Source organism: Pleurodeles waltl, chromosome 4_1 (genome assembly GCF_031143425.1).
Source record: "Pleurodeles waltl isolate 20211129_DDA chromosome 4_1, aPleWal1.hap1.20221129, whole genome shotgun sequence".
Classification (NCBI taxonomy): domain Eukaryota; kingdom Metazoa; phylum Chordata; class Amphibia; order Caudata; family Salamandridae; genus Pleurodeles; species Pleurodeles waltl.
In genome coordinates, this window is record NC_090442.1 from 251,888,097 (window position 1) to 251,914,575 (window position 26,479).

General features: G+C 48.3%; 1 protein-coding gene across 2 annotated transcripts in view; it reads right to left on the reverse strand.

Moving 5' to 3' along the window:
• The window catches only part of FBLN1 (fibulin 1), a 766,403-nt gene that overhangs the window by 189,601 nt on the left and 550,323 nt on the right, over window positions 1-26,479 (reverse strand). For both annotated transcript variants that reach the window (XM_069228256.1, XM_069228253.1), the window contains exon 16: window positions 25,465-25,599. In XM_069228256.1, coding sequence (XP_069084357.1) covers window positions 25,465-25,599 — 135 coding nt within the window. The remainder of the gene's footprint in view (window positions 1-25,464; window positions 25,600-26,479) is intronic.

Genomic DNA, 26,479 nt, shown 5'->3' on the forward strand with positions numbered 1-26,479 from the left:
CAAAGGACAGTGATAAACTGGTGATACCAAAACCCACACCGATACGCCAACAGGAATAGGCCCACAGTATCACAACCCACGAATCACCGCGGCGGTCTTTCAATCACAAGTACACACCGCCGCGCTCAAAATACACACACGCTTACAAAACTACACCACATTGGACAATTCAAACTACACACACCTGACACACATACTGTAAGGAAATGGCTCCCTGTTGCAGTTACCCCCCACATTTTGCCTGATTCTGATGCTGACTTGATAGAGAAGTGTGCTGGGACCCTGCTAACCAGGCCCCAGCACCAGTGTTCTTTCACCTAAAATGTACCATTGGTTCCACAATTGGCACACCCCTGGCACACAGATAAGTCCCTTGTAAAAGGTACCAGTGGTACCAAGGGCCCTGTGACCAGGGAAGGTCCCTAAGGGCTGCAGCATATGTTGTGCCACCCTAAGGGACCCGTCACCTAACACATGCACACTGCCATTACAGATTGTGTGTGTTGGTGGGGAGAAAAAGGCAAAGTCGACATGGCATCCCCCTCAGGATGCCTGGCACACAAAATACTGCCTGTGGCATAGGTAAGTCACCCCTCTAGCAGGCCTTACAGCCCTAAAGCAGGGTGCACTATACCACAGGTGAGGGCATAGATGCATGAGCAATATGCCCCTACAGTGTCTAAGTCTATTCTTAGACATTGTAAGTACAGTTGTGGACATATTAAGTATATGGTCTGAGAGTTTGTCAAAAACGAACTCCACAGCTCCATAATGGCTACACTGAATACTGGGAAGTTTGGTATCAAACTTCTCAGAATAATAAACCCACACTGATGCCAGTATTGGATTTATTAAAAAATGCACGCAGAGGGCATCTTACAGATGCCCCCTGTATTTTACCCAATTGTTCAGTGCAGGACTGACTGGTCTGTGCCAGCCTGCTGCTGAGAGACGAGTTTCTGACCCCATGTGGTGGGAGCCTTTGTGCTCTCTGAGGCCAGAAACAAAGCCTGCACTGGGTGGAGATGCTTAACACCTCCCCCCGCAGGAACTGTAACACCTAGCAGTGAGCCTCAAAGGCTCAATCTTCGTGTTACAATGCCCCAGGGCACTCCAGCTAGTGGAGATGTCCGCCCCCTGGACACAGCTCCCAATTTTGGCGGCAAGTCCAGGGGAGATAATGAGAAAAACAAGGAGGAGTCACCCACCAGTCAGGACAGCCCCTAAGGTGCCCTGAGCTGAGGTGACCCCTGCCTTTAGAAATCCTCCATCTTGGTTTTGGAGGATTCCCCCAATAGGATTAGGGATGTGCCCCCCTCCCCTCAGGGAGGAGGCACAAAGAGGGTGTAGCCACCCTCAAGGACAGTAACCATTGGCTACTGCCCTCCCAGACCTAAACACCCCCCTAAATTCAGTATTTAGGGGCTCCCCAGAACCTAGGAAACTAGATTCCTGCAACCTGAAGACGAAGATGGACTGCTGACCTGAAGCCCTGCAGAGAAGACGGAGACACCAACTGCTTTGGCCCCAGCCTTACCGGCCTGTCTCCCCACTTCAAGAAAAACTGTAACAGCGACGCATCCCCCAGGGTCCAGCAACCTCTGAAGCCTCAGGGGACTACCCTGCGTCTAAAAGGACCAAGAACTCCCGAGGACAGCGGCCCTGTTCCAAAGAAACTGCAACTTTGCAACAGAGAAGCAACTTTTAAAGACCACACGTTTCCCGCCGGAAGCGTGAGACTTTCCACTCTGCACCAGACGCCCCCGGCTCGACCTGCGGAAAACTAACTCTACAGGGAGGACTCCCCGGCGACTGCGAGCCCGTGAGTAGCCAGAGTTGACCCCCCTGAGCTCCCACAGTGACGCCTGCAGAGGGAATCCAGAGGCTCCCCCTGACCGCGACTGCTTGCTTCAAAGAACACGACGCCTGGGAAACACACTGCACCCGCAGCCCCCAGGACCTGAAGGATCCGGCCTCCAGTGCAGGAGCGACCCCCAGGTGGCCCTCTCCCTTGCCCAGGTGGTGGCTACCCCGAGGAGCCCCCCCCTTGCCTGCCTGCATCGCTGAAGAGACCCCTGGGTCTCCCATTGAAACCTATTGCAAACCCGAAGCCTGTTTGCACACTGCACCTGGCTGCCCCCGTGTCGCTGAGGGTGTACTTTTTGTGCTAACTTGTGTCCCCCCCGGTACCCTACAAAACCCCCCTGGTCTGCCCCCCGAAGTCGCGGGTACTTACCTGCTGGCAGACTGGAACCAGGGCACCCCTATTTCCATTGAAGCCTATGCGTTTTGGCACCACTTTGACCTCTACACCTGAACGGCCCTGAGCTGCTGGTGTGGTAACTTTGGGGTTGCCCTGAAACCCCAACGGTGGGCTACCTGGGACCGAACTTTGAACCCTGTAAGTGCTTTACTTACCTGTGAAACTAACAAATACGTACCTCCCCCAGGAACTGTTGAATTTTGCACTGTGTCCAATTTTAAAATAGCTTATTGCCATTTTTGCCAAAACTGTACATGCTATTGTGATGATTCAAAGTTCCTAAGATACCTGAGTGAAATACCTTTCATTTAAAGTATTGTTTGTAAATCTTGAACCTGTGATTCTTAAAATAATCTAAGAAAATATATTTTTCTATATAAAAACCTATTGGCCTGGAATTGTCTTTGAGTGTGTGTTCCTCATTTATTGCCTGTGTGTGTACAACAAATGCTTAACACTACCCTCTGATAAGCCTACTGCTCGACCACACTACCACAAAATAGAGCATTAGAATTATCTCTTTTTGCCACTATCTTACCTCTAAGGGGAACCCTTGGACTCTGTGCATGCTATTTCTTACTTTGAAATAGTACATACAGAGCCAACTTCCTACACGTACACACACCCACACCACTATAAGACACACACCCACATTACCCACAACATCTTCCATGACATAAAAGATTGCGAACAGAGACAGACACAAGGCAGGAGCACCCAATCAATCAGAGGCACAAAACACCATCACCCATACACCATCCACGCACATCACAGCATACACCTCAACACATCACCCCACACACCCTCACACATACCACTAACACCACATCCATGGCACCCCAAAGACAACCCCAGGCTTTCAGAGGAGGAGCTAAGGGTCATGGTGGAGGAAATCATCCGGGTAGAGCCACAGCTATTCGGATCACAGGTGCAGCAGACGTCCATTGCTAGGAAGATGGAGCTATGGCGGAGAATCGTGGACAGGGTCAACGCCGTGGGACAGCACCCAAGAACAAGGGATGACATCAGGAAGAGATGGAACGACCTACGGGTGAAGGTGCATCCCGTGGTTGCTAGACACCAGGTAGCTGTACAGAGGACTGGCAGTGGACCCCCACCTCCTCCCCCACAACTAACAACATGGGAGGAGCAAGTCTTAGCGATCATGTATCCTGAGGGCCTCGCAGGAGTAGCAGGAGGACTGGACTCTGGTAAGTCAACTCTCTATTACTAACACCCCCCTCCTACCTGCATGCCATCACAAACCCGTACCCCTACCCCTACCCCTACCCTCACCCCCATCACTCCACCAACTCACACATACCCCACTATCACAATCCGCCCACCCCAATACCAAGCACTGCATGTAACACCAATGCATGGACCCCCATCACAGACCTGCATGGACACCCATGCCCAGTAGAGAGACTCACCCAGCCCACAAAATCACCACGCACACAAGGCAAAGCTGACAGGGAAATCACAACCAGACAAGGAAACACACCCATGCACAAGATGGCACACGCAGAAACACTAACACTGCATTTGCATCCCCACAGGACCCCTACTCAACGTCACCGGAGAGGAGGTGCCAGCTACATCCAGTCCGCCCCCAGAAGAGGCCCACAGTGATGACAGCAGCTCTGCACACCTGGATCAGGATGACCAACCTGGCCTATCTGGGACTTCTGGACAGTGGGTTACCCTGCCACAGTCCCATAACACCACAGAGCCTCCCCCCTCAGGAAACACCAGCACAGCACCCACCCAGCGGGCCCATGCCACTGTCCCCAGGACACGTCAATCAGCAGTGTGTCCACCACTACAGGGACCCCAGGCAACCCCACAAACACAGGACGATCAGGGACCTGTGGTCAGTGGCAGTGGGCACACGGTTCAGGGGACAGAGGCACAGGACAACATGGAAGCTGGAAGGACTGCTGTACGACAGGAGGAGGACAGGCACAGGGAACCCACTCTCCACGAGGCACTCTCCAACATCCTGGGAGCATACCACTATTCCCAGGAGACAATGGGCCAGATACTGCCTAAGCTGCAGGAGACCCAGCGGCTGCAGGAGGGACAGTACCTGGGGATCAGGGAGGACCTAACAAAAATATACACCATCCTGTTCACCATTGCAGGGGTACTGGCAGACATGGGCAAGCCATGAGGGGGGCAGTGGTACAACAACGGGCCCCTGACACTAGCCACACAGATGAACAGCCTTCCACCTCCGCTGGTGCTAGTGGACAGGAGGCACCGCCACAGGACCAAAAGGCCACCAGCATCCCTCCCCCTGCAGAAGGAGAACAACCCAGCGAATGGTCCCTGCGATCCAGGCAAAAGACAGAGAACATTGCCAAGACCCCCGCCAGGAAATAAGACTCTCCTGAATGTCACCCTTCTGGCCCACTATGAAATGCCATTACTCCCCTTCCTATGCCCCCTTGGACAATGCAACTGTGATACCAAGAGACTGGACTCTAACTGGACCTTCCTCCACCATCACCCCTGCCCATTGCACATCCCCCTTTACTTATGAACACTGAAATAAACACCTTTGGATCAAATACAAGTACTGAGTCTGTCAATTGATTGCAATATGTATTAGGTTAACAAGCTGTAAACATTTTAATCCATATGTCCAGTTATATGTACATTGGTATGGCCTGTAGTGGGCAGCAGTACACATAGCAGAAGCCAAAGTGGGGCACAGGGATCTGAAAATAGAGATGGCTAAGGGTAAAGTCAGTGGTCAGAGACATAGGGTAAGAGGCTGTTGTGTACAATGTCCAACAGTTAACTGAAATGTAAATTGAACGTACAATGTCTTACCTGTGTGTCACTGGAAGTATTTCTGAATAATGTTGCTCCGGTTGTCAACATCTTCTTCCTCTGCCTCCTCTTCCTCACATGACCATCTCCAGGCACATCCTCCTGCAGCAAAGGCACTGGCGTCTCAAGGCCAGGTTGTGCAACATGCAACATGCACCAGAATCTGGCCTTCAGGAGGCCGAAGGTCCGTTCTATAATCCTCCTTGTACACACATGTGCCTCATTGTAACATTCCTCTGCCCTTGTCCTGGCATTCCTCACTGGGGTCAGTAGCCATGAGAGGTTGGGGGTAACCAGAGTTACCTGTAAATATTGAGGGATACCTGTTAGACACACACTCACCCTTAGGGACAACCCCATACCCATAAACCAATATATACTGGGTGGGGACCTTGGGCTCACCTATTAGCCACAACCGGTGCCTCTGGAGTTGGGCCATCAATTATGGGATGCTGCTATTCCTCAAGATAAAGGCGTCATGCACAGAGCCAGGGTATTTGGCATTCACATGTGAGATGTACTGGTCCTTCAAACACACCATCTGCACATTGATAGAGTGATAGCTTTTTCGATTTCTGAAAACTTGCTCATTTCTCCAGAGGGTGGGAAGGGTGGGGGGGGAGGTGGGGGGGGGGCAAATGGCACATGTGTACCATCAATGGCACCAATGATGTTCCAGGGCATAAAAGTCAGCTTTCACTGTGGCCAAATCCTCCACCTGGGGGAACACAATGTAGCTGCACATGTGTTTCAGCAGGGCAGACAACACTCTGGTCAACACATTGGAGAACATTGGCTGAGACATCCCTGATGCCATGGGCACTGTTGATTGAAAGGAACCACTTGCCAGGAAATGGAGCAATGACAGGACTTGTACTAGAGGGGGGATACCAGTGGGCTGCCAAATAGCTGACATCAGGTCTGGCTCCAATTGGACAAACAGTTCCTGAATTGTGGCACGATCAAGTCTGTAGGTAATGATAATGTGTCTGTCCTCCATTGTTGCAAGGTCTACCAGGGGTCTGTACACCGGAGGATGCCACCATCTCATATTCAACCTCAGCGGTTGGAGGCTATGGAAGAGAATGGTGAGCAGAGGGTCATATTTCCACATCGATTGCACTAATGCAGATTTTTTTACTTTACAGAAACAAAATGTGAATCCGAAAATCAGTTGCCGTACCAATGTCTGCTGTGACGCAGTTAGGTGCCATGCCCTGTGGCCCCCTGAAATGGCGGATGCCTGACCTGTGAGGAGTGAAAAGTGGGAATGAGGTAATTGCGCTGGCGTTGTGCGCCGTTGCGGTAGGCGGTCGCTGACCGCTGCGCAACTTCGCATTGGTTATCATTGGGCCCTATGGGTTCCAGGAGCCAATGGTGATGTACGTCGGCGGTGACGGTATGCACCGCCGCGGACGTGACCGCCACTTTCTATCTATCCACTCAGTTGCTACCTGGCCATCAACAGGAGAGGACCTACACTGCAAGTGCTGCTGTGACCTGTGTCTGGAAGCGACAATGGCTCGAGTGTCTGGGGAAAGGGCCTCTGCCTTCACTGTGGAGGAGTTGGAGAAACTGGTGGATGGGGTCCTACCCCAGTACACGTTACTCTATGGTCCTCCAGACAAACAGGTGAGTACACTGTGAGCATGATGCGTGGGCCATGAATGTCTGGAGTGCTGTGTGTGTAAGCCACATGTAGGGGGGGGCTGAGGGGTCCTGGGCAGAGTGCAGCATGTAAGGTGGTCAATGTATGTGCGTCAGGGGATCGGTGTGATCTGGTGGGCAATGAGTGTGACGGTCCGGACGGGTGACTAATTCCCTTTTCTGCTGTCTTTTCCCTGCAGGTCAGCGCCCACCAGAAAAAGGGTATTTGGCATGCCATCGCCAAGGAGGTGGGGACCCTGAGGGTCTTTGACAGGCGGAGCACCCATTGCCGCAAAAGGTGGGAGGACCTGCACCGCTGGGCAAAGAAGACGGCGGAGGCCCAGCTGGGGCTAGCCTCCCAACGAGGAAGGGGTGCCCATCGCACCATGACCCCCTTGATGTTCCGCATCCTGGCGGTGGCCTATCCGGAGTTGGATGAGGGCATCACAGCAGCCACAAGGGGGTGAGTACTGAATCTGACTCCTGCTGTGCGTGCATTAAGAGTTACCTGGGTGGGGGTGGGGGTGGGGGCTATGGGTGCCACTAGGCTAGGGCGAAGATGGCAGGGTAGGTCCCTTGTTGGGCAGGCTCTGAGGCACACCTACACCAATAGTGTCAGTTGGCATCTACTACTGGGCAGGGTCCTTTGGGTTTTTGGGATGCAGCTGATGGCATTAGGCATTGTACCCCATGGGCTGGTGACTATCTCAAAGGGGGCACCCGTGAGGAAAGGCAGTGTACCACCAACCCCTGCAAAGGACCTAACCATACCACCACCTGCCAAAGTGAAGAAGGGGCCAGCATGCAGCAGGGACAAGGATCACGACCCACCTAGCAAGGCCTCCTCCAAACCTCCAGCTGACAGAGCCAAGGGCAAAACAGCATCAGCCAAGGTGAGGAAGGGGCAGAAAACACCAGGCAAGGCACTTCAGCCGACGGAGGATGCAAGTGAAGCCCTGGTGCCCACCAGCAGAACCGCCAGCCCCGCCACCTGCACCGCGTGCAGCACTGCCAGCAGCCCTGCCACCTGCAACGCCACTGCCACCACTACTGTCAGGAGCAGCATCCCCAGTGGCCAGCCATCCAAGGATGAAGGAGAAGTGCTGGAGCCTCCCTCCACCACTGGCAGCACCGGCACCTGCACCACAGCCAGCACCGCCAGCAGCCCCGCCGCAAGCACTGCCACCTGCACCGCTGACAGTAGCACCACTACCAGCACCAGCAGCCCCAGTGGGCGGCCGTACGAGGCTGCAGGAGACGGGCTGGAGCCCCCCACCACCACTGGCAGCACCCCCACCTGCACCAGCAATACCACCACTTAGCAGCCTTATCCGCCGCAGGATGGAGTCTAGCCCTGCCTCCATGAGCTATCATGCAACCTGTTCCCTGCAAATCTCGTGCCTCAGACACCCAGGTGGGCGAATGTTTACTGGCACACCCCAAGTACTGCATCACTGAGCACTATGTCCCCTCCAGAACCATTGGAGAGATGCATCCACTCACTCTATCCTTGGCAGGATGAAGCACTCTGGGCACAAAGCCCCCTTCAGAACCAGTGGAGAGATGCATCCATTCACTCTATCCTTGGCAGAATGAAGCACTCTGGGCACAAAGCCGCCTCCAGAACCAGTGGAGAAAGGCATCCACTATAGAGACTGTGGCTTTGCACTCCCCAGGACCAGGCAGTGGGCAAGCCACCCACTTGAGAGACATGAGACTGTGGCCTTGCACTCCCCAGGACATCGCTGTGGGCATGGACCCCCCCCATGTGGAGCAGTGGCATTGTCCCATCTTCCGGCTGAGGTGACCCCCCCTTCCCCATCCCCTGAGGTGCCTGTGTGTTTACGACCTGATGCCCCTGCAGTGTTCTATCCATATTGAGGCAGGAGTCAAGTGTCGGCTTGGCCCAAGAATATTGGCCCAGTGGCCCACGGACATTTGTGAATGGATAATGTATGAACTTCTGTACATATTGTATATTAGTGTAAATACTGTTTTTCAAAATCTATAGTGTATCTGCCTATTTCTAAAATATCACTAATTTGACTCACTTCCTTTTGTCCTTGCATTCTTCCAGCGGGTGACGGGGTGTATCTGTAATGTAGTTGGATCTGTTTGTGTGTAGGGTGTTGTGGGTGGGGGTGTTTTCCGTGTGTGTGTCACTCTGTTTTTCCTCCTCCCTCCCCTGTGTACTAGGTGCTGTACTCACCTTCGGCGTCGCCGCCGCCGCCGTCTTTGATGTACCTGGTAGATGAGGAGGTAGATCAGCATCGGCAGGACCTGTAGATCGGGCTCCATTGCATCCTGGTTCTTCGTGGAGTGTCGAGAGGTGAGTGGTTTCCCTTCCAAAGACTGTTTCCGCAGTGCTTTTGATGGCGTTGGTACCGCCCCGGAAAAGCTGGCGGATAGGTGAGTTGTGATGTGGTGGGCTGTACATTGTCTTCCGCCTGTTTGTTGTCAGTTACCGCTGCTGTGTTTGTTGCTATCGCCGTGGCAGTCGGAATGTTAAAGTGGGTGTATGTGTTGCCGGTTTCCGCCGTGGTCCTAATCTCATTCTTTTTTACCGCCGGCCTGTTGGCGGTGTTACCGACGCTTTAACACCGACCGCCAGGGTTATAATGAGGGCCTAAGTCCTCAAACACCTGCATTTACCGTGTGGCATAGCACTCCACTAATCTGCAGTTCCCAGAGAACTATCTTTGCGTCAAACAAAATCTAGACTTTAAGCTCTGTATTTGGAAGGTGGTGTGTCTCTTGGCAGCAAACTTTATTATATATTGTATTTACATATATACATGCATGCAAACACATTTGTACTTGATTTTTATATGTCACTTGTAACCACTCTATTGTGTTTTGAAGTTTAGTAGCAACACAAATTAGCCATTTACACTACATAACTGTAATCTCCATGTCTCAGCTTCAAATCCTAGTAATATTTCTCAGTCGATGTGTAGCAAATGTGTTCCACCCTTTTAAACCCCATGTTTTTTCCTTTCTAACTACTTGTTTTGGATTTTTACTCTGAGTGAGTCTCACCATCAAAATGTCACATACAGCTTTTATGGAAATGGATTGAATAGCTAAATGCCAATGTCTTGTTTTCAGATAAAGCTGCTGCTGTAAAGCTAGGTTAAGAGGCTCTGGGCTCGTAAAACATGAATATGTGAGCACATATGTATGCAGGCACCCTGTCATAGAAGGCACCTTTTAAGGAGTAGTGCTGACCAGAGGTAGGCCTTATACCCTATATGGGTTTGTAGTGCTTACTGGAAGTCTGTTAAACTTAACTGAATTACACATTATAGGGAAAAATCTGCATAAAAATATAGTTCTGCCCTACTTAGACCAACAGGGTCCATTGAAGAATTAATCTAAGGCTAAAAATGTATCCAAAGTATAGATACTCAGGTGCTCATTCCAGGTTTGGTACATTACCCAAGACCGCCGTGCAAACGGCAGATGATACACCACCAGTGAAGGCATAGTAAAGACTGGCGCATTACGAGTGACCCACACAACACCGCCAAAAATAGATGGAAAAAACAACACTGTCAGCCCAAACGATGGTATGAAGGAGGCAGCTGCACCACCACCATGCCGAGAAAATACCACCCGCCGAATTCTGAGTCACAAATCAACATCGCGGAACCCAACCCGGCGGTAATCCATTGGCGGTCCAAACCACTGTGGGAAAAAAATAGCCATCACTGCATTAACACTGCACCAGATGGGATAACACCAATAGCAACACCTGAAACACATACACACACCCCCACACATACCCAGAACCCTTTGCAACTAGAAACCCTGACAGAGCAAGAGAAGAGCACATTGAAAGGAGGCACTGCACCTAGATACCACAGGCACCAACATACTAAGCACACATTACACAACACGCCACTGCACCCAAACACCACAGAGCACAACCACATGCCACTACACATATTCACAAGTACAAACAGCACACCCAGAATCCCTGCACACCATACACCTGCACCCACAAAACAACCACCATGGCAACACAAGAAAACCCAGATTCACAGACGAGGAGCTCAGGGTAATGGTCGAGGAAATAGTCAAAGTGGAGCCGTAACTGTTAGGAGCGCTGGTCCAGCAGACATCCATAGCCCGGAAGAACGACTTAATGCAGAGGAAAGTCAACAGGGTGAATGCAGAGGAGAACCATCCACGCACAGGGGAAGGTACAGGCCATGGCTTCCAGGTACCAAGTAGCCGTCATGAGGACTGGTGGAGGACCCCCACCACCTCCCCAGAAATGGCACAGTGGGAGGAGATGGTCCTGATCATACAACATCCGGAAGAGCTGACGGGAATTGCTACTTGACTGGACACTGGTAAGTATGCTGTACTCACTGGCCACCATGTCCCTGTGCACAGCATGTACCCCCACCACCTTCTCACCCCCTCAAACCACCCGAACGTGCACAAACCCACTATAGACCCTATACACCATCTTGCATGTCACAGCTCCCCACTGACGCCATTCCCTCATAGCCCCACCTAGTGCATCTATGCCTCAGACAGCAGTAAGTACCACAACTACAACAATGCAACACTCCCTACCCTTGCCTGACTGCTACGTCCATATCACATTCCTACAATTGCACGTTAAACCATGTCACTTCCCATCACCACTATGTGGTAGGAATGCACATCAGTACATGGCAATGACAGAAGTGAGACAAATTTAAACTGTACTCCAAAATAGGGCCATTGCAACATTCCACTGATGGGAACACAAGCAATGGACTGGAAACTGCCAATGCCATTACTGCCCTGCAAATACAGTAAATGACGGCATACAACTATTTGTGTCACCCCTACAATACCATCATCTGACACAATACCTCTCATCCCACAGGTCTCGCAAGTACTGACACACAGCAGAGGAGCCCAGTGACAGGAAGCCCAGGTCTGGATGCAGCACTAATAGGGGAGGATTCACCTGCAAGTCTGGATTCAGACAACAAACCTGGTCCATCAGGCATAAGTTGTCAGTCCACCACCACCAGCCTTCACCCTACCCACAGCTCAATCCACCTCCCCTGTGGCAGCCAGTGCACAGCAGAGCCCACCTTCCCATACCTGTGTCCCAAGGTCACATCAATCATCAGTGTGCCCCACAGGACAGGGGCAGGAGTCAAGGGTGCAAACCCAAGACAGTGACGGTCCTGGTGTCAGTCAGAGGGGGCACACTGCACCAGGGGCACAGGCACAGGGGGCAAGGGCCAGTGGAAGACCAATTGTGGGACAAGAGATGAGGCAGGTACAGGACACGGCTGGCCAGGAGGCTGTCTCCAGAGTCCTGGGAGCCTACCAGCAAACCCAGGACCAGTTGAGCCAGATACTCACCACCTTGCAGGACCCACAAAGGCTGCAGGAGGAATACCACTAGGAGGCCAGGCAGCAGTGGCAGGCACACAATGCCACCATGGCCTCCATATTAGGGGAGTTCAAAGAACTCAACTGCATCCTGCGGACATTCTCCACGCAACAGCAGGCCCCATCAGTCAGTAAACACCACTGCCCTCAACATCAGCACGTACTACTGGAATGGAGGCACAGCAGGCGGACCCACAGGCCACCAGCACCCCTACCTCTGCAGCTGGGGAACCCCCCGTAAAAGAGGTCACCCATCCAGACATCCTGCAGGACCTCAGGCCAAGACCAATCCCCCCCACCAGAAAGTGATCCCTCTTCTGAAATGTCACCCTTGTGTGCCACTGTTCCTCCCTGTTGGCTGTCCAATACCAAGGTCACATCATTTCGAGGCAAATGAACACAGGACCTATGAACCTAACAACTGGATCACCTACTCTGATCATCACCTAGAGCACTACCCCACTCCTCTGGACTGTGAAATTATACACTAAATAAACACCTATTATCACAAGTCATGGGGCATGTCTCTTTATTGTTTGTATTGCCAAATTTGTTACAGAACAACAAAAGAATACACGTCTACACAACAATAATGTCAAAGTTACTGATGTAGAGGAATACTCCAGCAGGAGTATGAGTACATCCATATTGTTTCAACTTCCACTGTCAACTATGCTAACAGGCAAATCAGCAAGCAGATTGCAAACAAAGATGTTACCTGAAGAGGGATAAAGGAATGAGGTACAATGTTGTAAGGAATGTAATCCACATTCATACATCAATAGTAGTTGAAAACAAACACAGGATGAGTGTCCCAGCAGCTATGTTACACCATATGTAAGGGTCTGCATAGGCATTCACACACATTTGGGACAGGAAAGATGTAACATAGGTAACATCCTCAATTGCACAACTCCCTGAGTAGTCAGGAACAGGTACTTGCCACACAGCAGATGACAATGCATGACATGCCTACGCAGCAGGACAAGACTGATAAGATCCCCTAACATATCCCCAAACAAGCAGCCTAAGGACCCTAAACCTTTAGTACAACTAGAAGGCAGTACCGCAATGGTACCAGCATTCCACAAATGTACTTAGCAGCCGTGCATTTCCACTATCTCTCATGGTGCGTCACCTACCCTTCAAGGTCGTTCACCAAAATGTAAGGCTCTAGTCCCCACACATACCTTGATGCATGCAAATACTGGCTACAGATTGGCTTCAGCAATACATCTCCCATGTGTAAATTAATGTAATGGAGACATACCTGTACATCAAGGAAAGTGCTGACAAATCATGTCAGTCCTGTTGTCATGTGCCTCATCCTCGTGAGCCTCCCCCTCAGCATCAGAGTCACCGGCCACAAACACTGCTCCAGCATTAATGTCCCCCTCCTCCAACAGTGGGATGTGACTTCTGAGGGCCAGATTATGGAGCATGCAGCATGCAACAATGATCTTGCAGACTTTCGCTGGATTGTACTGTAGGGCACCACCAGACACATGAAGACAACGAAATCTAGCTTTCAAGAGATCGAAAATCCGTTCAATCACACGCCTCGTCCGGCCATGTGCCTCATTGTACCTGTTCTCCCCTAATGTAGTTGGATGTCTCACAGGTGTCAGGAGTCAGGGCAGGTTGGGGGATCCGGAGTCACCTGTGTGGAAAAGGAAACATGGCCATAGGTAACATTGCTAGGCGGAGTGCTGACTGTGTCATGAGGGGTATAAACGTCTGACATGGAGAGCAGTACACATACCTATGAGCCAGGCCCTTTCTCCCTGTAGCTGTGACATTGTTGCAGGGACACTGTTGTTCCTCAGGATGTAGGAATCATGTACTGATCCAGGGAATTTAGCGTTCACATGTGTAATGTATTGGTCTGCAAGACACACCACTTGTACATTGAGTGAATATGTACTTTTCCTGTTTCTGTAGACCTGTTCTTTGATCCTCAGAGGTACCAGGGCAATGTGAGTCCCATCAATGGCCCCAATTACATGTGGGACATTTGAGATGTTGTAAAAGGCTGCTTTTACAGTGGGAAAATCTGGAGGTAGTGGGAACGTAATGTACATGTGCACATGCTTGAGTAGGGCATCCAGCACATCCTGCAACACCTTACAGAACTTGGGCTGCGAAAACCCTGCAGCTAGTCCCACTGTGACCTGAAAAGAGCCACTCACCAAGAAATGCAGGACTGACAACACCTGGACTGTTGGAGGAATGGCATGGGAATTCCTCACACCCGGCAGGAGGTCTGGCTTCAAATGGGCGAACAGTTTCTTGATGCATGAACGGTTTAGTCGATAGGACATGATGATGTGTCACTCTACCATGGTTTCAAGATCGGTAAATTGGTGCATTCCTCATCACTCCATTTTGGCCAAATCTGTGCGGGACACAAACAATCTGGGAATCTCTCAAAATGTAGGCTATTCAGTATGCCACACCACAGTCATTAGGTAATAGTCATTCAAGTTGCCTGTCATGTTGTGGGAATACACATTACTCCACCCTCCGTACCTAACCAGACGATGGCACATAATTCCTGTGGGAATGGACGTATACAGGACATGTACACCTACACCTTCCATGTGTTCCACTATACTGATCATATATGCTGACAATTGTTGTGACAAGTGTGGAAATGTCACTAGACGCACTACATGTATCTATATTCACCATGTCAGACCTGAAGTATGTATTTGTGACAACATGCAGGAAGATACGCTGTGTAAACTCAGGACAGTAATGTCATAGACTAAAATGGCATTCGTGTGTCTGGCATGCATTGGACTGCTGGAAGTGACCTCGTTCCGCCGGCGGAAGTCCTCATGGAGGAGTGTGGTCTGAACCGCCATGTAACTTCTCATTGGTTAACCTTGATGTCAATGGGAGACTGGGACCAATGACGATCACCTCAGGCGGTGACGGTCATGACCACTGCGGTCGTAACCACCAATTTGTGTGGGCCAGCCTACTTGACTCCTGGCATTCAGGATAGACAGACCTCCACTTTGTGTGCCTCTGTGTCCTGTCTCTTGGAGAAACAATGGCACGAATTGCAGGGGAAAGGGCCCAAGCCTTCTCAACAGAGGAGCAGGAGTAACTTGTGGAAGGGGTCCTTCCCCTGTATGGGCGGTTGTACGGAGCACCAGGACAACAGGTCAGTACAACGTCCTTTGACCCACATGTTGGATGGTGTTTGTTGATGTATGTGTGTGCACATTGACATGTCATGACTGATCAGGTGTGTAGCATGCACATATGTGTGGGATATTGCCATGTGTGCATGGGCTTACTGCTGGATTGGTATTATTTACATCATGTCCCCCCTTTTCCCAATGTTTCCCATTCAGGTCAGCACCCACCAAGGGTTGTGGCGCGCCATCGCCAAGGAAGTGCAGACCCTGGGGTTCCATTGCTGGCAGAGCACCCACTGCAGGAAGCAGCGGGAGGACTGCGACGTTGGGCCCAGAAGACCGCATAGGCCCAGCTGGGGATGGCCTCCCAACGTGGGAGGGGTGCACGTCAGACCCTGACCCTCCAATGGCCCGCATACTGAGTTGGATGGGCGCTTGAAGGCAGCACAGCAGCCACAAGGGGGTAAGTGTTGACTGTCAGGTGACTACTGCATGGTTGTGCTCTGTCACCCTCCTTGGAATTTGAATGAACATAGTCAGATGTGATTTAGGGAATGTACGGTCCTGATTGCCACACCCATCAAGTAGGAGTGTGTGACAGTCACTATGTTGAGCCATGTAGGATAAGAAGTGGTGGTACTGTTACACATGTTCAGCTGTAGGTATGGGTCTCTCAAGTCTGCTATCATGTCAATGGCTGCATCCTCCATCTCTGCGTGTACTGTAGTAGTACGAAGTGTTCATGATGGCACTATATATGGGTAATGACAGGCATGTCACATGAAGGTTGCAGTTGCAGCACTTCCTACATCAATGGATACTCTGTACCACATGTACTCCTCACATTCCTGTCAGTTACTTAGTGTCCTGAGTCCCTCTCTCCTTAGATTAGTATCATTGTGTAATGGATGACATGTGGTTGGGTATAGTCCTGGGCTTGATTCTAGGAATAGTCATTTTGGCATTAATGGGCATGTAGTTGTCTTCATGCAGGAGTTTGGTCTGCAGGGTTGAGATGAGTTTGGACATAGCTTGCATGACTCTATTTGGGAATAATTGCTAATTGGTCTATTGTTTCGCAGGCAGGGACTGTTATCTGCATTGTTTGTGTGTGAAGTGGATGTATGGGTTTTAATATTTTCCTCCCATTCTGTTTCTGCCACCCTCCTTTTCTGTCTCCTCCTCGGTCTATGTGTGCATTGGCATCATCTGGCGAAGGAGGAAGGGCACTGGCGAGTGGGGATGCAGCAGCACACAGGACCCAGGATGCAGCCAACAGTGAAGCCGAGGGGACCAGTGGGACGGAGGGCGAGGGGAGCACCACAGGGAGACTGGAGCTACCAACATATCTGATTCAGATACCTCCTCCTATGGCAGCTCCCTGGCAGTGGCAGACCCTTCTGGTACCACACCAACACCATGGTTGTCCCCCACCCCCTTTACCAGCACCGCCCTCCCTGTTGCACCCCACCCAGTTGCCCGTGCCCGCTCACCAAGGAGGGTGGGCGTCTCCTTTGCCGCAGGCACATCTGCCCCTGCCCCAGTCAGCCCTGCTGCCCTCAATGAGGAGGCTATTGACCTCCTGAGGTCCATCTCTGTGGGGCAGACAATGATCGTGAATGCCATCCAGGGACTGGCATCCCAGATGCAGCAGACAAATGTGTTCCTTGAAGGCATCCACGGTGCCTTGTCTGGCCTACAGAGATCATTTCAGGCTCTGGCCTCCTCGTTGACGGAAGCCAGTGTCCCTTCATCTTCTGTCCCCCCTCCAGCTACTTGTTCCCAATCCACAATCCCTCTCCCTACACCCATCCAGGGCATACTTACAGACACGCATACACCCACTACAACAGACAAGGTGCGCAAAGACAGACATGGACATCAGAAATGTTCACACAGGCATTCACACACACAACACACATCTGCAGACACAACAGACACTTTTCCCACCACCTCCTCCCTTACAGTCACATCTCCACTCAGACCTGCCAGCACTTCATCATCAGACATTGGTCCTGCTGCCTTTCCTGTCATCCCCTCAATCACCACAACAGCTGACTCACAGTCACACACCCCACACACCACATCCACACTCACCAAGACTACAGTCTCTGCCATCTACAGCACATCCACCTCACGTGCACACACCACAACATTCACTCACACATCACCCATTCCCTCTCCCTGCATCTCTGCCCCTCCCAAAAAATGCATACGTACCCACTCACCCACCCAACATTCAGCCACCACACACATACAGACACTGCACACACCAGCATCCATGTACAGCACACAGACACGTCAGACGAGCACTCCCTCTACCTCCACTCCCAACCCTCAATCATGTGACTGCCCCGTATACCTAAGAGAGTTTTCCTTGCCACTCTTGACCTCTTCCCTACTCTTCTCCCACCCTGTCTTCCCCGTAAACAGCGTGTCCCAGTGCCCCTCTCAGGCCCTTCCACCTCCCATTCCTTAGGTGTCCCCTCTGGTGTTTCCCCTGCTCCTCCTCCCAGCAATAAATCCACCCCTCCTAGTGCCAAGGTCACCCCTCCCAAGCCCAAGCCGAAACGTGCCCCTTCCACATCTAAGCATCCCCCACCAACCCCACACCCCTGAGGTGTCTGCCTGTCCCATTGCTGCCCCTATGAAGTGGAGGCCTATTTTCAATCAGGAGTCATATTGGGCCCATATTAACGGACAATGTGTCCTGCTGAAGTGGACATTGGACTTGCCATTGGCACATTTTGTACATAGTTTATTTATTGGTTGGATACAACTGCCCACATTGCTGTGGTTGGCAAGATAAGATGCTTGTCCTGGTTTCCTTCTACATGGTGGCGTGACATCTGTGTGCAAAGGTGTGTGAGGTCTGTGTGTGGATTATGTCTGTGTTGTTGCATGCGTTTGGTAGATGGTTTGGGCCATGGGGATGTTGTGATGTATGTGTCTGCTTGCTTGTGTGTTTGTATGGGGTGTTGTGTGCGTCTGTGTGTCTATTGCTGCATGTGTGTATTTCCTTGATTGTTGGTTGTACGTGTTGTGTCACCTGTATGATTGTTTGGATGTGTGTTCACAGCTATTGATTGTGTGCCATTGCTACATGGAGTTCATGGTGTGTATGTGTGTAAGTGTGGTGTTGCACAACGTGCCCGTCTATGCCAACGTTGAGGTGTTTGTGGGGTAGTTGTTGTTGTGTGGTTATGGGGTGTGTTGGTGGTGGTGTTGTGCTGTATGTTTAGCACATATCTGCATGGCTTTGTGTGTGTATTGGGTATTTGGCATTGATGTATGTTGTGTATGCGTGTGTGTGGCCTTCACTGTGCGTGTGGGGTACGTGTGTTCTGTGTGGGAATGTATCACTGCCATTTCCATTCCCTCTGTGCTAAGTATACTTACGGTTGTCGTCGTCGTCGGGGGTCCTGAAGGTGTATAGCGAGATACAACGCTGGGAAGACTAGCAGTTCATTTGCCATGGAGGCCGCAGCAGCGTCTCTGTGCCTGGAGGTGGGTGTTTCCTTTTGTACTTTCTGTTTCCGCCAGGTTTTTCATGGCGGTAAGTCCCCACCGGATATCCTGGCGGAGTAGTTACTCGGAATATGGAGGGCGGGACGTTGGCTGCCACCTGCCTGAAGTTGCCTTCCGCCGGTGGATGCTGCTCGTCGGCGGTGGCGGTGCTGGTGGTGAGTTGTCTGTATTGCGTTGGGTTCACCGCCTTACTTGTTATTTGGTGGTCTGCACCGCCACCCTGCCGGCGGACACAAGACCGCCATTGCTGTGGCGGTTCGGTTACAGCCAAACTCGGAATGAGCACCTCAGTTACTTTCATGTCAACACACCTTAGGGTACTTTAGAAATTGTCATATTTCTCTGGCTCAGCCATAATCAGATTCCAAGCCTTTGAGATACAGGAAAGAAAAGGTTTGGGGAGGATATCTGTTTTTGCTAATTAACTGCAGCGCACTTGGGGTGGAAAAGCCCAAGCCCACAGAAAGAAAGAAGGAAGGCCAGACCTCTGACGCCAAACACAGGAAGGGCTCCCTTCTAGAGTTTTGGTGAGAAGGGATCAGACAGCTGCATAAGTTGGAAGTGGAGCTGAGGCTCCCAGGGAAGTTCTTTTAGACGAGACCACTTGACATCACCATGATGAATTGTCCCAGAAAACTGTGCCGGAGGGTTTTTACAGGGGTGGACTGTTGATGTGGCACCCCACAATTACCCAAAGGTGCCTGGATTCCAGATCTTTTCAACCTGACGTAAAAGCCCCTGCACATGGAGAGATATTTGAGAAGGCACTAGACCTGGGAGCAACAATGGCTTAAGAATGCCAAGCACTCAGACGAAGCCTTCTGATGCCCCTGAAAGGATAGACTGAAGGACTTCAACTGTAGCTGGCCCCCAGGACATGGATGGGTCATTCCAGGGCCAGTGGCTTGGGCAATCCTATACCTCCTAAGAATAATTGAGGAAATTAACCCAATGGAGGTCTCTGGATGATTCCCTGGGACTTCTGTGGACTCATCCTAGACTCTGCAGACACACAGAAGCCTTTCAAAAAGCCAGGAGGCTGTAGCACCTAGGAAGTGTTTAAGGCGAGAGCATCAGAAATTTAGGCAGAGGACAGCTCTGGCATGGGGAGCCAGAAAATCAAACTCTCCATAGGAAAATCTAATTTAGATGCAGGAGGCCTGCACAAAATGCTCCTGGTAGCCAGGGTTTATCACTAGGACCTAAACAAGCCCTAAAACCTCCAAATCAGTTGTAGGAGACCAGAGTTATCAGTATTTCGAAACTGAGCACTTAGCACTCTGTTGCAAACTGATCAGCCCCACCTTCACATGTTTAATTCCTATGGGAAAGGGGTATGCATGGGGCCTCCTTCCCATGATCTTCTTTGGCACTGGGAACCCCATACCCAGATCCATGATGCAAAAAGGAAGGAGTACAGCAAAAATGTCTCAGAGATCCAGTCTCCAAGAAACAGAAGTATGAGTGCTGCCAAACTACTGGTGGGTTTGCCCCAGGCAGACCAGAGCCCAGGGGCCATGGTGTCCCACTGCGTCCTGCTCCCTGTGCCCAGAGCAGCAGGAACCCACTCACCCCCAAAGATGGGTAAGGAGGAGCAGCTGGCTCCTGTTTGGTACACCTAGAGAGTGCGGTGTGCACACAGGGAGCCAATAGGGGATGTGGGTCAGAAAGGCTCCCCTGGCAGCCCTCAACATTGAATAGTCATGAGACGAAAACAAGGCTAGGCCGCAGATTGCAGAAAAGCTGCTACTATCGTATGCATAGCTGGGGCCCCCATAAGTCCTTGTGAGGGCCTACTAAATTTGCACATTGGCCTTGTGGTGCCCCAAGAGTGGGCCAAGAGTGGGCAGGGGCACCACCAACATTACTGAAAGTATGCAGCAACCCCCTCAGGAAAGCTTTTTCAATATCTCCCTGGGTCTCCCAAGAGATTGAATTCCTGACCCCAGAAAAGGCTTTCTACTGATTCAAGCATTCCTTGACCTGAAGCTTTTTGGTCATAAGCTCTTGAGTGCAAGAACCCCTGTTGGCTTTTTTAAGGCTGCAGTAGCAGCATTGTAAAAGTAGAAATAGGACTATGGGACCCATTATGCAATTCAATGTTTTATTGACAATTTTGGTTAACAATGAAAAGGCTTTACATTGTAAAGAACAGTATAGTAAATGGTGTTGAATGTTGATATTGTTCAAATTGATTTCAATGGTGTTGCAATGGTGAATTATAACTTGCTGCTGCTTTTACGGATGTGGTGGCACACTGACAAAGCTAGCATTTCCGCCTAATTTATAATGACATCCCCTTATGTAGGTGTTTCCCAAGCTTTGGGTAATAACCCACTGGTGGGTCACAAGATGATTTTTGATGGGTCCTGAAAGTCCAAGCAATGAATAAGGATGCTTTTAAATTCTATATTTATCTTGTCACATTGCTGCTCTTCAGTGGCAAAGATCAAATGGCAGGCCATGCCTTTTGGCAAATTCCAGCTTTTATTTACATGGGGATAGGTGTTTACAAATTCCTCTCACTTTGCAGTCAGAGAAAGCAAAGTAAAGAGAGTCTGAAACAAAAGGATGTAGGATACAACAATATGTAAATACCTGTAAAAGTAACTGTACACATTCAAGAGTGGAAACTAGAAATAAAGTGATTTTTTTGTAAATCTGAAGTGTGATGAAAACAAAGATTTTAATAGGATCAAAGCAAATAAAGGCACCTTTAGTTGGTGATGCACAAATGAATATTCACTGAAACCTGAATTCCACACATTATCATTTGTATGTAATATAGTTTTATCAGTAAAACTGTATTTTTCTGCAAATGTAATGGCCATTCAATTGAAAATATGCTGTTTGTAAATGGCAGTGAGCTACCACACAAAGCGTTAGTTACGTTAATAAATCACCCACCGCATGTCCATTAAAGGTAGATGGGTCACAAAAGTTTGTTATGCTAAAAAGTGGGTTATGGTTCTAAAATGTTTGGGAAGCACTGCCTTATATTATGAAATTGCATCTAGTGTAGGTTGGGTGTATTGCGATTATCAGGGTTGTGTGTCTGTAATAAAAATGTCTTTTCTTTTTATAAGAAAAAGCACAGAACGATACATTGAGTGTTGTTGCCTAACAGCAAGCTGGAGTTAGTAGCTCTCACTGCCCTCCCCCCCCCCCATCCCCATGAGTGGGATTTAGACTGCTCTGCTTCGCTACCCTGAGAGATTCAAGGGCTGCAATGGGGCACTTGGTTTCCAGTAAAGAGAAACTTACAGACATAATATTTGTGAAGGACTCACATCCTTCTTACAGTATGTTGTTGCAAAAATCTTTATGCTGTCTTCCGCTCACAAATTCTAATCCTATTAAATAGTCCAGTAGTTTTTGTTCATGCAGAAAAGATTTGCATGTGATTATACGTTTGGTTCTTTGCAGAGCTTCAATCTTTTTATGCCACATACCTGCCTTCTGTACAGTTGTCTGGCACCATCAAATACATTTCTTCACTTTCCTCTGTAAATATATGTTTCAAAGGACATTAACATAATAAAATGCTTTGCTAATCTAGAAGCCAATACCAATGTCATGCTGTCCTGCTTTTAACTTCTAACACCTCTGGGGCATTCACAGACTACAAAATAAATACCAGTAGGAGAAGTATTTTTTTTGTCTAATCTTCACTCCGCTTCTACAGAGCCTGTATTGTGGCAAGAGGAAGCCCTTTAGGTACTGTGACCAGCTCAGTACCCATGTTTTTTGGTCAGGGAGGCATGTTATGATCGCATTCCAAACATGCATGAGGACCCTAAGAGGTAGAGTCATACCTGCTTAGACTTATGCTGCACGCACCAGCGATGGCAGCTTTGCATGCATTGTGCAGCTCTTCTGTGGCTCATGTTGGCTGTATTGGGTGTTTATCTTGGCTACCTGTAAGCACTGCCCGTCACGTGCTCCTCAGTGGTCCCAGCAAGCAGTTTGAATGTCAAGGTTGCCCTAATATTGATCAAGGTTTGAATCTACTTAAAATTCTAGTCTCCTAGTTCTAAAGTTGGAAAGTCAACTACTAGACCTCTTCTGGGTCTTTGGGAATCACTGAATAATCCAGTCTAGTGAAAAGTGTTTTCATGACTCCCACCACTGGGCTGTAGTGGAGGCTACAGACTTGGAACTGCATCGTCTTGGGTGAAAACGCGTAGGTGCTTCATTTGCTTTCAAGAGTTGAGAATTAAAATTCAGCAGATCCTTAGCTCAAGGAACCTGTACGTCAGATAAACGAAGAATACCCATTCATTGTGTATCCTAAATAATGAGGAACTTTGCTTGAATGGCAAGCCACCAAGAAACACTAATTTGCTAACGACTGTACAGGGGAACAGAATTATCAGTGTTAATCAACACTAATGGATATGGACTGTAGATGTATTTTTCTTCCGATTACTTCCTTTTCGATTCACATGGATTAAACGCTGTGTACGATAGCAGGTTTAAAAACTAATGATCAATAAACAGATTAGCATAAGTCTGAACTGATGATAATCAATAGTGCTTTAGGGTTCTAGGCCCAACAAAAAAACTGCTTATTACACAGAGTTACACATAACGAAAAAGAGGAACTTCCACACCATAATTCAATTCTCATTTACAAAGTATGATTATTGTGTTCGCACTGCTGCATGTGATCTGTGTCCTGACACCTCAAGTATTCTGCGCAAAAAATGAACACCTGCAGAGTTGTAACCTTGTGGTTTATTTACACACCTTGCAATGAGACTCCTGCATTTCTCCACACTTTTAAACTTGCATCTAAGAGAAACAAGCATTGGCAAAGCCAATCAGTCTTGCTTTATCAATACCTGACAGTTGTATTGATGCAAATGCTTGTAAAACAACTCTTGCATTGGCAAAGACAATATCAGCAGCTGGCCATTTTGGAATGGGATTTTTTTTTTTATAATTCCAAGATAGCCGTCACATTGCATGTGGACACAACATGTCAGCCATCTTTAAAGTATTGAAAATAATGTTATTTCCTATATCTCCAATATGGCTGACATGTTGCATCTATTCTAAGCATATGGTAAAGTATTGGGTACCATGCTGTCTGTGACAGACAGCTAAATCTGTCTGTGGCAAGAACACGTTTAAGTGGTGCAGAAAGCTTGAGAAAGGGCCATGGACACTCCCATTTTACAAGAGACATGAAGGAACTGACGAATTAATATTATTAAGGTGAAGGAAAAAATATGAAAAAATATGTTTTTGGAAAATTTTTACAAGTTTCCGTGTGTGAATATTTTCTTCCAAATGAATGCTCTGCCATTGGTGAGCAATTATAAACACTGTAATTCCCAGCTTTACTTCATGTTTGGGAAAAACAGAAAATCTGCAAACACCTCCATTATAAAGTACTAATTCACTCAGAGGTCATTAATGCTTTTCTATTGGTGGGCGTATATAATAATGCAAACGGTTTTAAAAATTCTCAGTATTAGATTTATATTTACTTCATGAAATTATTCAGGTGCGTGAGTAGTAGAACTCCTGTAACCTTACTGGTTTAGCATGGTGATTTGTTGTTAAGTAAAGAACAGCCTTCTTTTCTATCTAAAGGAATATTTAATACACTTCTCATATGATCATCCATATCCTCACAACATCGGGGTGGCCTTTCTTTCTCTGCATTATCAAAATACACTGAAAGGTACATTCAAATTAGAGTGCATAGTCACCTGTCCTACTGATGATGACATCAGAAGAGGCAAGCAGTGGAGATGTTGTTTTGCACATTAACATTTGAACGTCAAGAAATTAGGTTTTTCTATGACTAGTGTTCAAGTTGTGATTGATATAGTACATAAATATTTTACATTTCTTACGGTTTCTAAATAGGTATTGAGTGGATAAACAGATGGGTGGGGAATAATGTACGCATTGTTTGCCCAAGAAACGTGGTAGTGTTTTGTCTGTTTCTACCATGACCCGAACAGGTACGGGAAACAGACGGAGAACTGAGGGAACTACAAGGGACACATAGCAATAATGAATGTGATACAGGGATGGGGAACGGTAGATAGTAGGACATGTTTATGGGTTGAAAATGGCAGAGGGGACTGCAGAAGAGTACATACGCGACGGATCTCCACTGCTCTGATAAAAGTACAGAAAATCAGAAAGAGAAGGGTGAAGGGGAAGGAGGCCGGGAGAAGGAGGCAAATGCTTGGTGAACTGTGAATAGGCTTGATGAGAAAAGAGAAGATATGAGTAACACAGGAAGAGGCCAAGTCAAAGGGACAAGAGTAAAAAACCTTATTGAGAAGGGGAGAAGGAAAGGGGCAAATAGTTTTGGAATCGTAAACATGATAAATGTAATTTACATTGAAAACATCCAGAATTTAAGTGTGATCAAAAATTGAAACCAGAGCAGGTTTCCTCCAGCTAATTTTTCATCCTGTTCACATATAAATAGCTAAGTGCTACTTTCACTTAATTTCTTTACTTGTACATTAACATGTTCTTTTCTAAGTTTTAAAAAGTAGGAAAAATAAAATCTCCCCATTTTAATGGAAATATTGCATCAGCAAAGAAACCTTCAGCTCTGGACCAAACTTACATGCGGGCGGGAGAAAAATAGTTATTACCTACCCACTGTTATGCCGTCAATGTACCGTTTGGTGATGTCAAATGAGTCCCTCAGATTTCCTTCGGTTATGTCGAATATGATATCTGCATGGTAGTTTGGTTGATACGCAGGTGTGATGGCACGAAGGAAAATAATTTCTAAGAAAAAAATATTGGGGTAAAAATGAGAATGTACAATTTGCACATATAGTATGTACAGTGCTCTGTTAAACACCCAGTAGACCAATCAGCATGTTTAATTATTGTTGCAGTACCACTCCTCTATCGCAAAAGGCGGAAGAAGTTATTATAGTCTCAGTATAAGAAGTTCAGTAATGACTGCACCAAGAACTTGGATTTCATTTACATGTAGGTAAAAGGAATAAAAAGAAATAAAAGTAGCAGTTAAGTTTAGCACCATTTTAATAGCTTTGTTCTCATTTGAATCAGTAAGTATGAGTATTAATGCAATGTAGGTTTCTAGCAATCATAAGACAGCCAACCTTTTTCGGAAGAAAGTTACATTTTTACGGAACATTTTTGATAAAAAGATCTACAGAGTATAACTTAAACGAAATGTTGAAACCCTCACAATTAGCCCTTGCCTACTGACATGTTCTCCTCTCCAGTAGAGATCCTTCTGTCGTGGTTTTGTTTGTATGAGTTGGAATGAGCCACAAGCTGATGCTGTACGACCCCAAACCAACTAAAATATGTCTGTTATACTTTAGTGAACTAACTATGACTTGAGACAGCATCATGCACTGCTTATGACCCCAGCTTATAGTACAACACTCATGACATGTTAATTGACATAATCAACCACATCACTGGATATATTAAAAATAAATAACAGAAATCAATAATTCGGACTGTGTCCTATAGGCTTTGTGATGGAGGATTAATATAATAAAGAATTTAATTGTGCTCAAGTAAGGTGGGTCACTTGTGGAGAAATGGTTGCTGAACATCACTGAACAATGGACCCTTTGGTCAGTCACTGGGGTGAAAGGCTGAGCAAGAAGGGAGTTAGATGTTA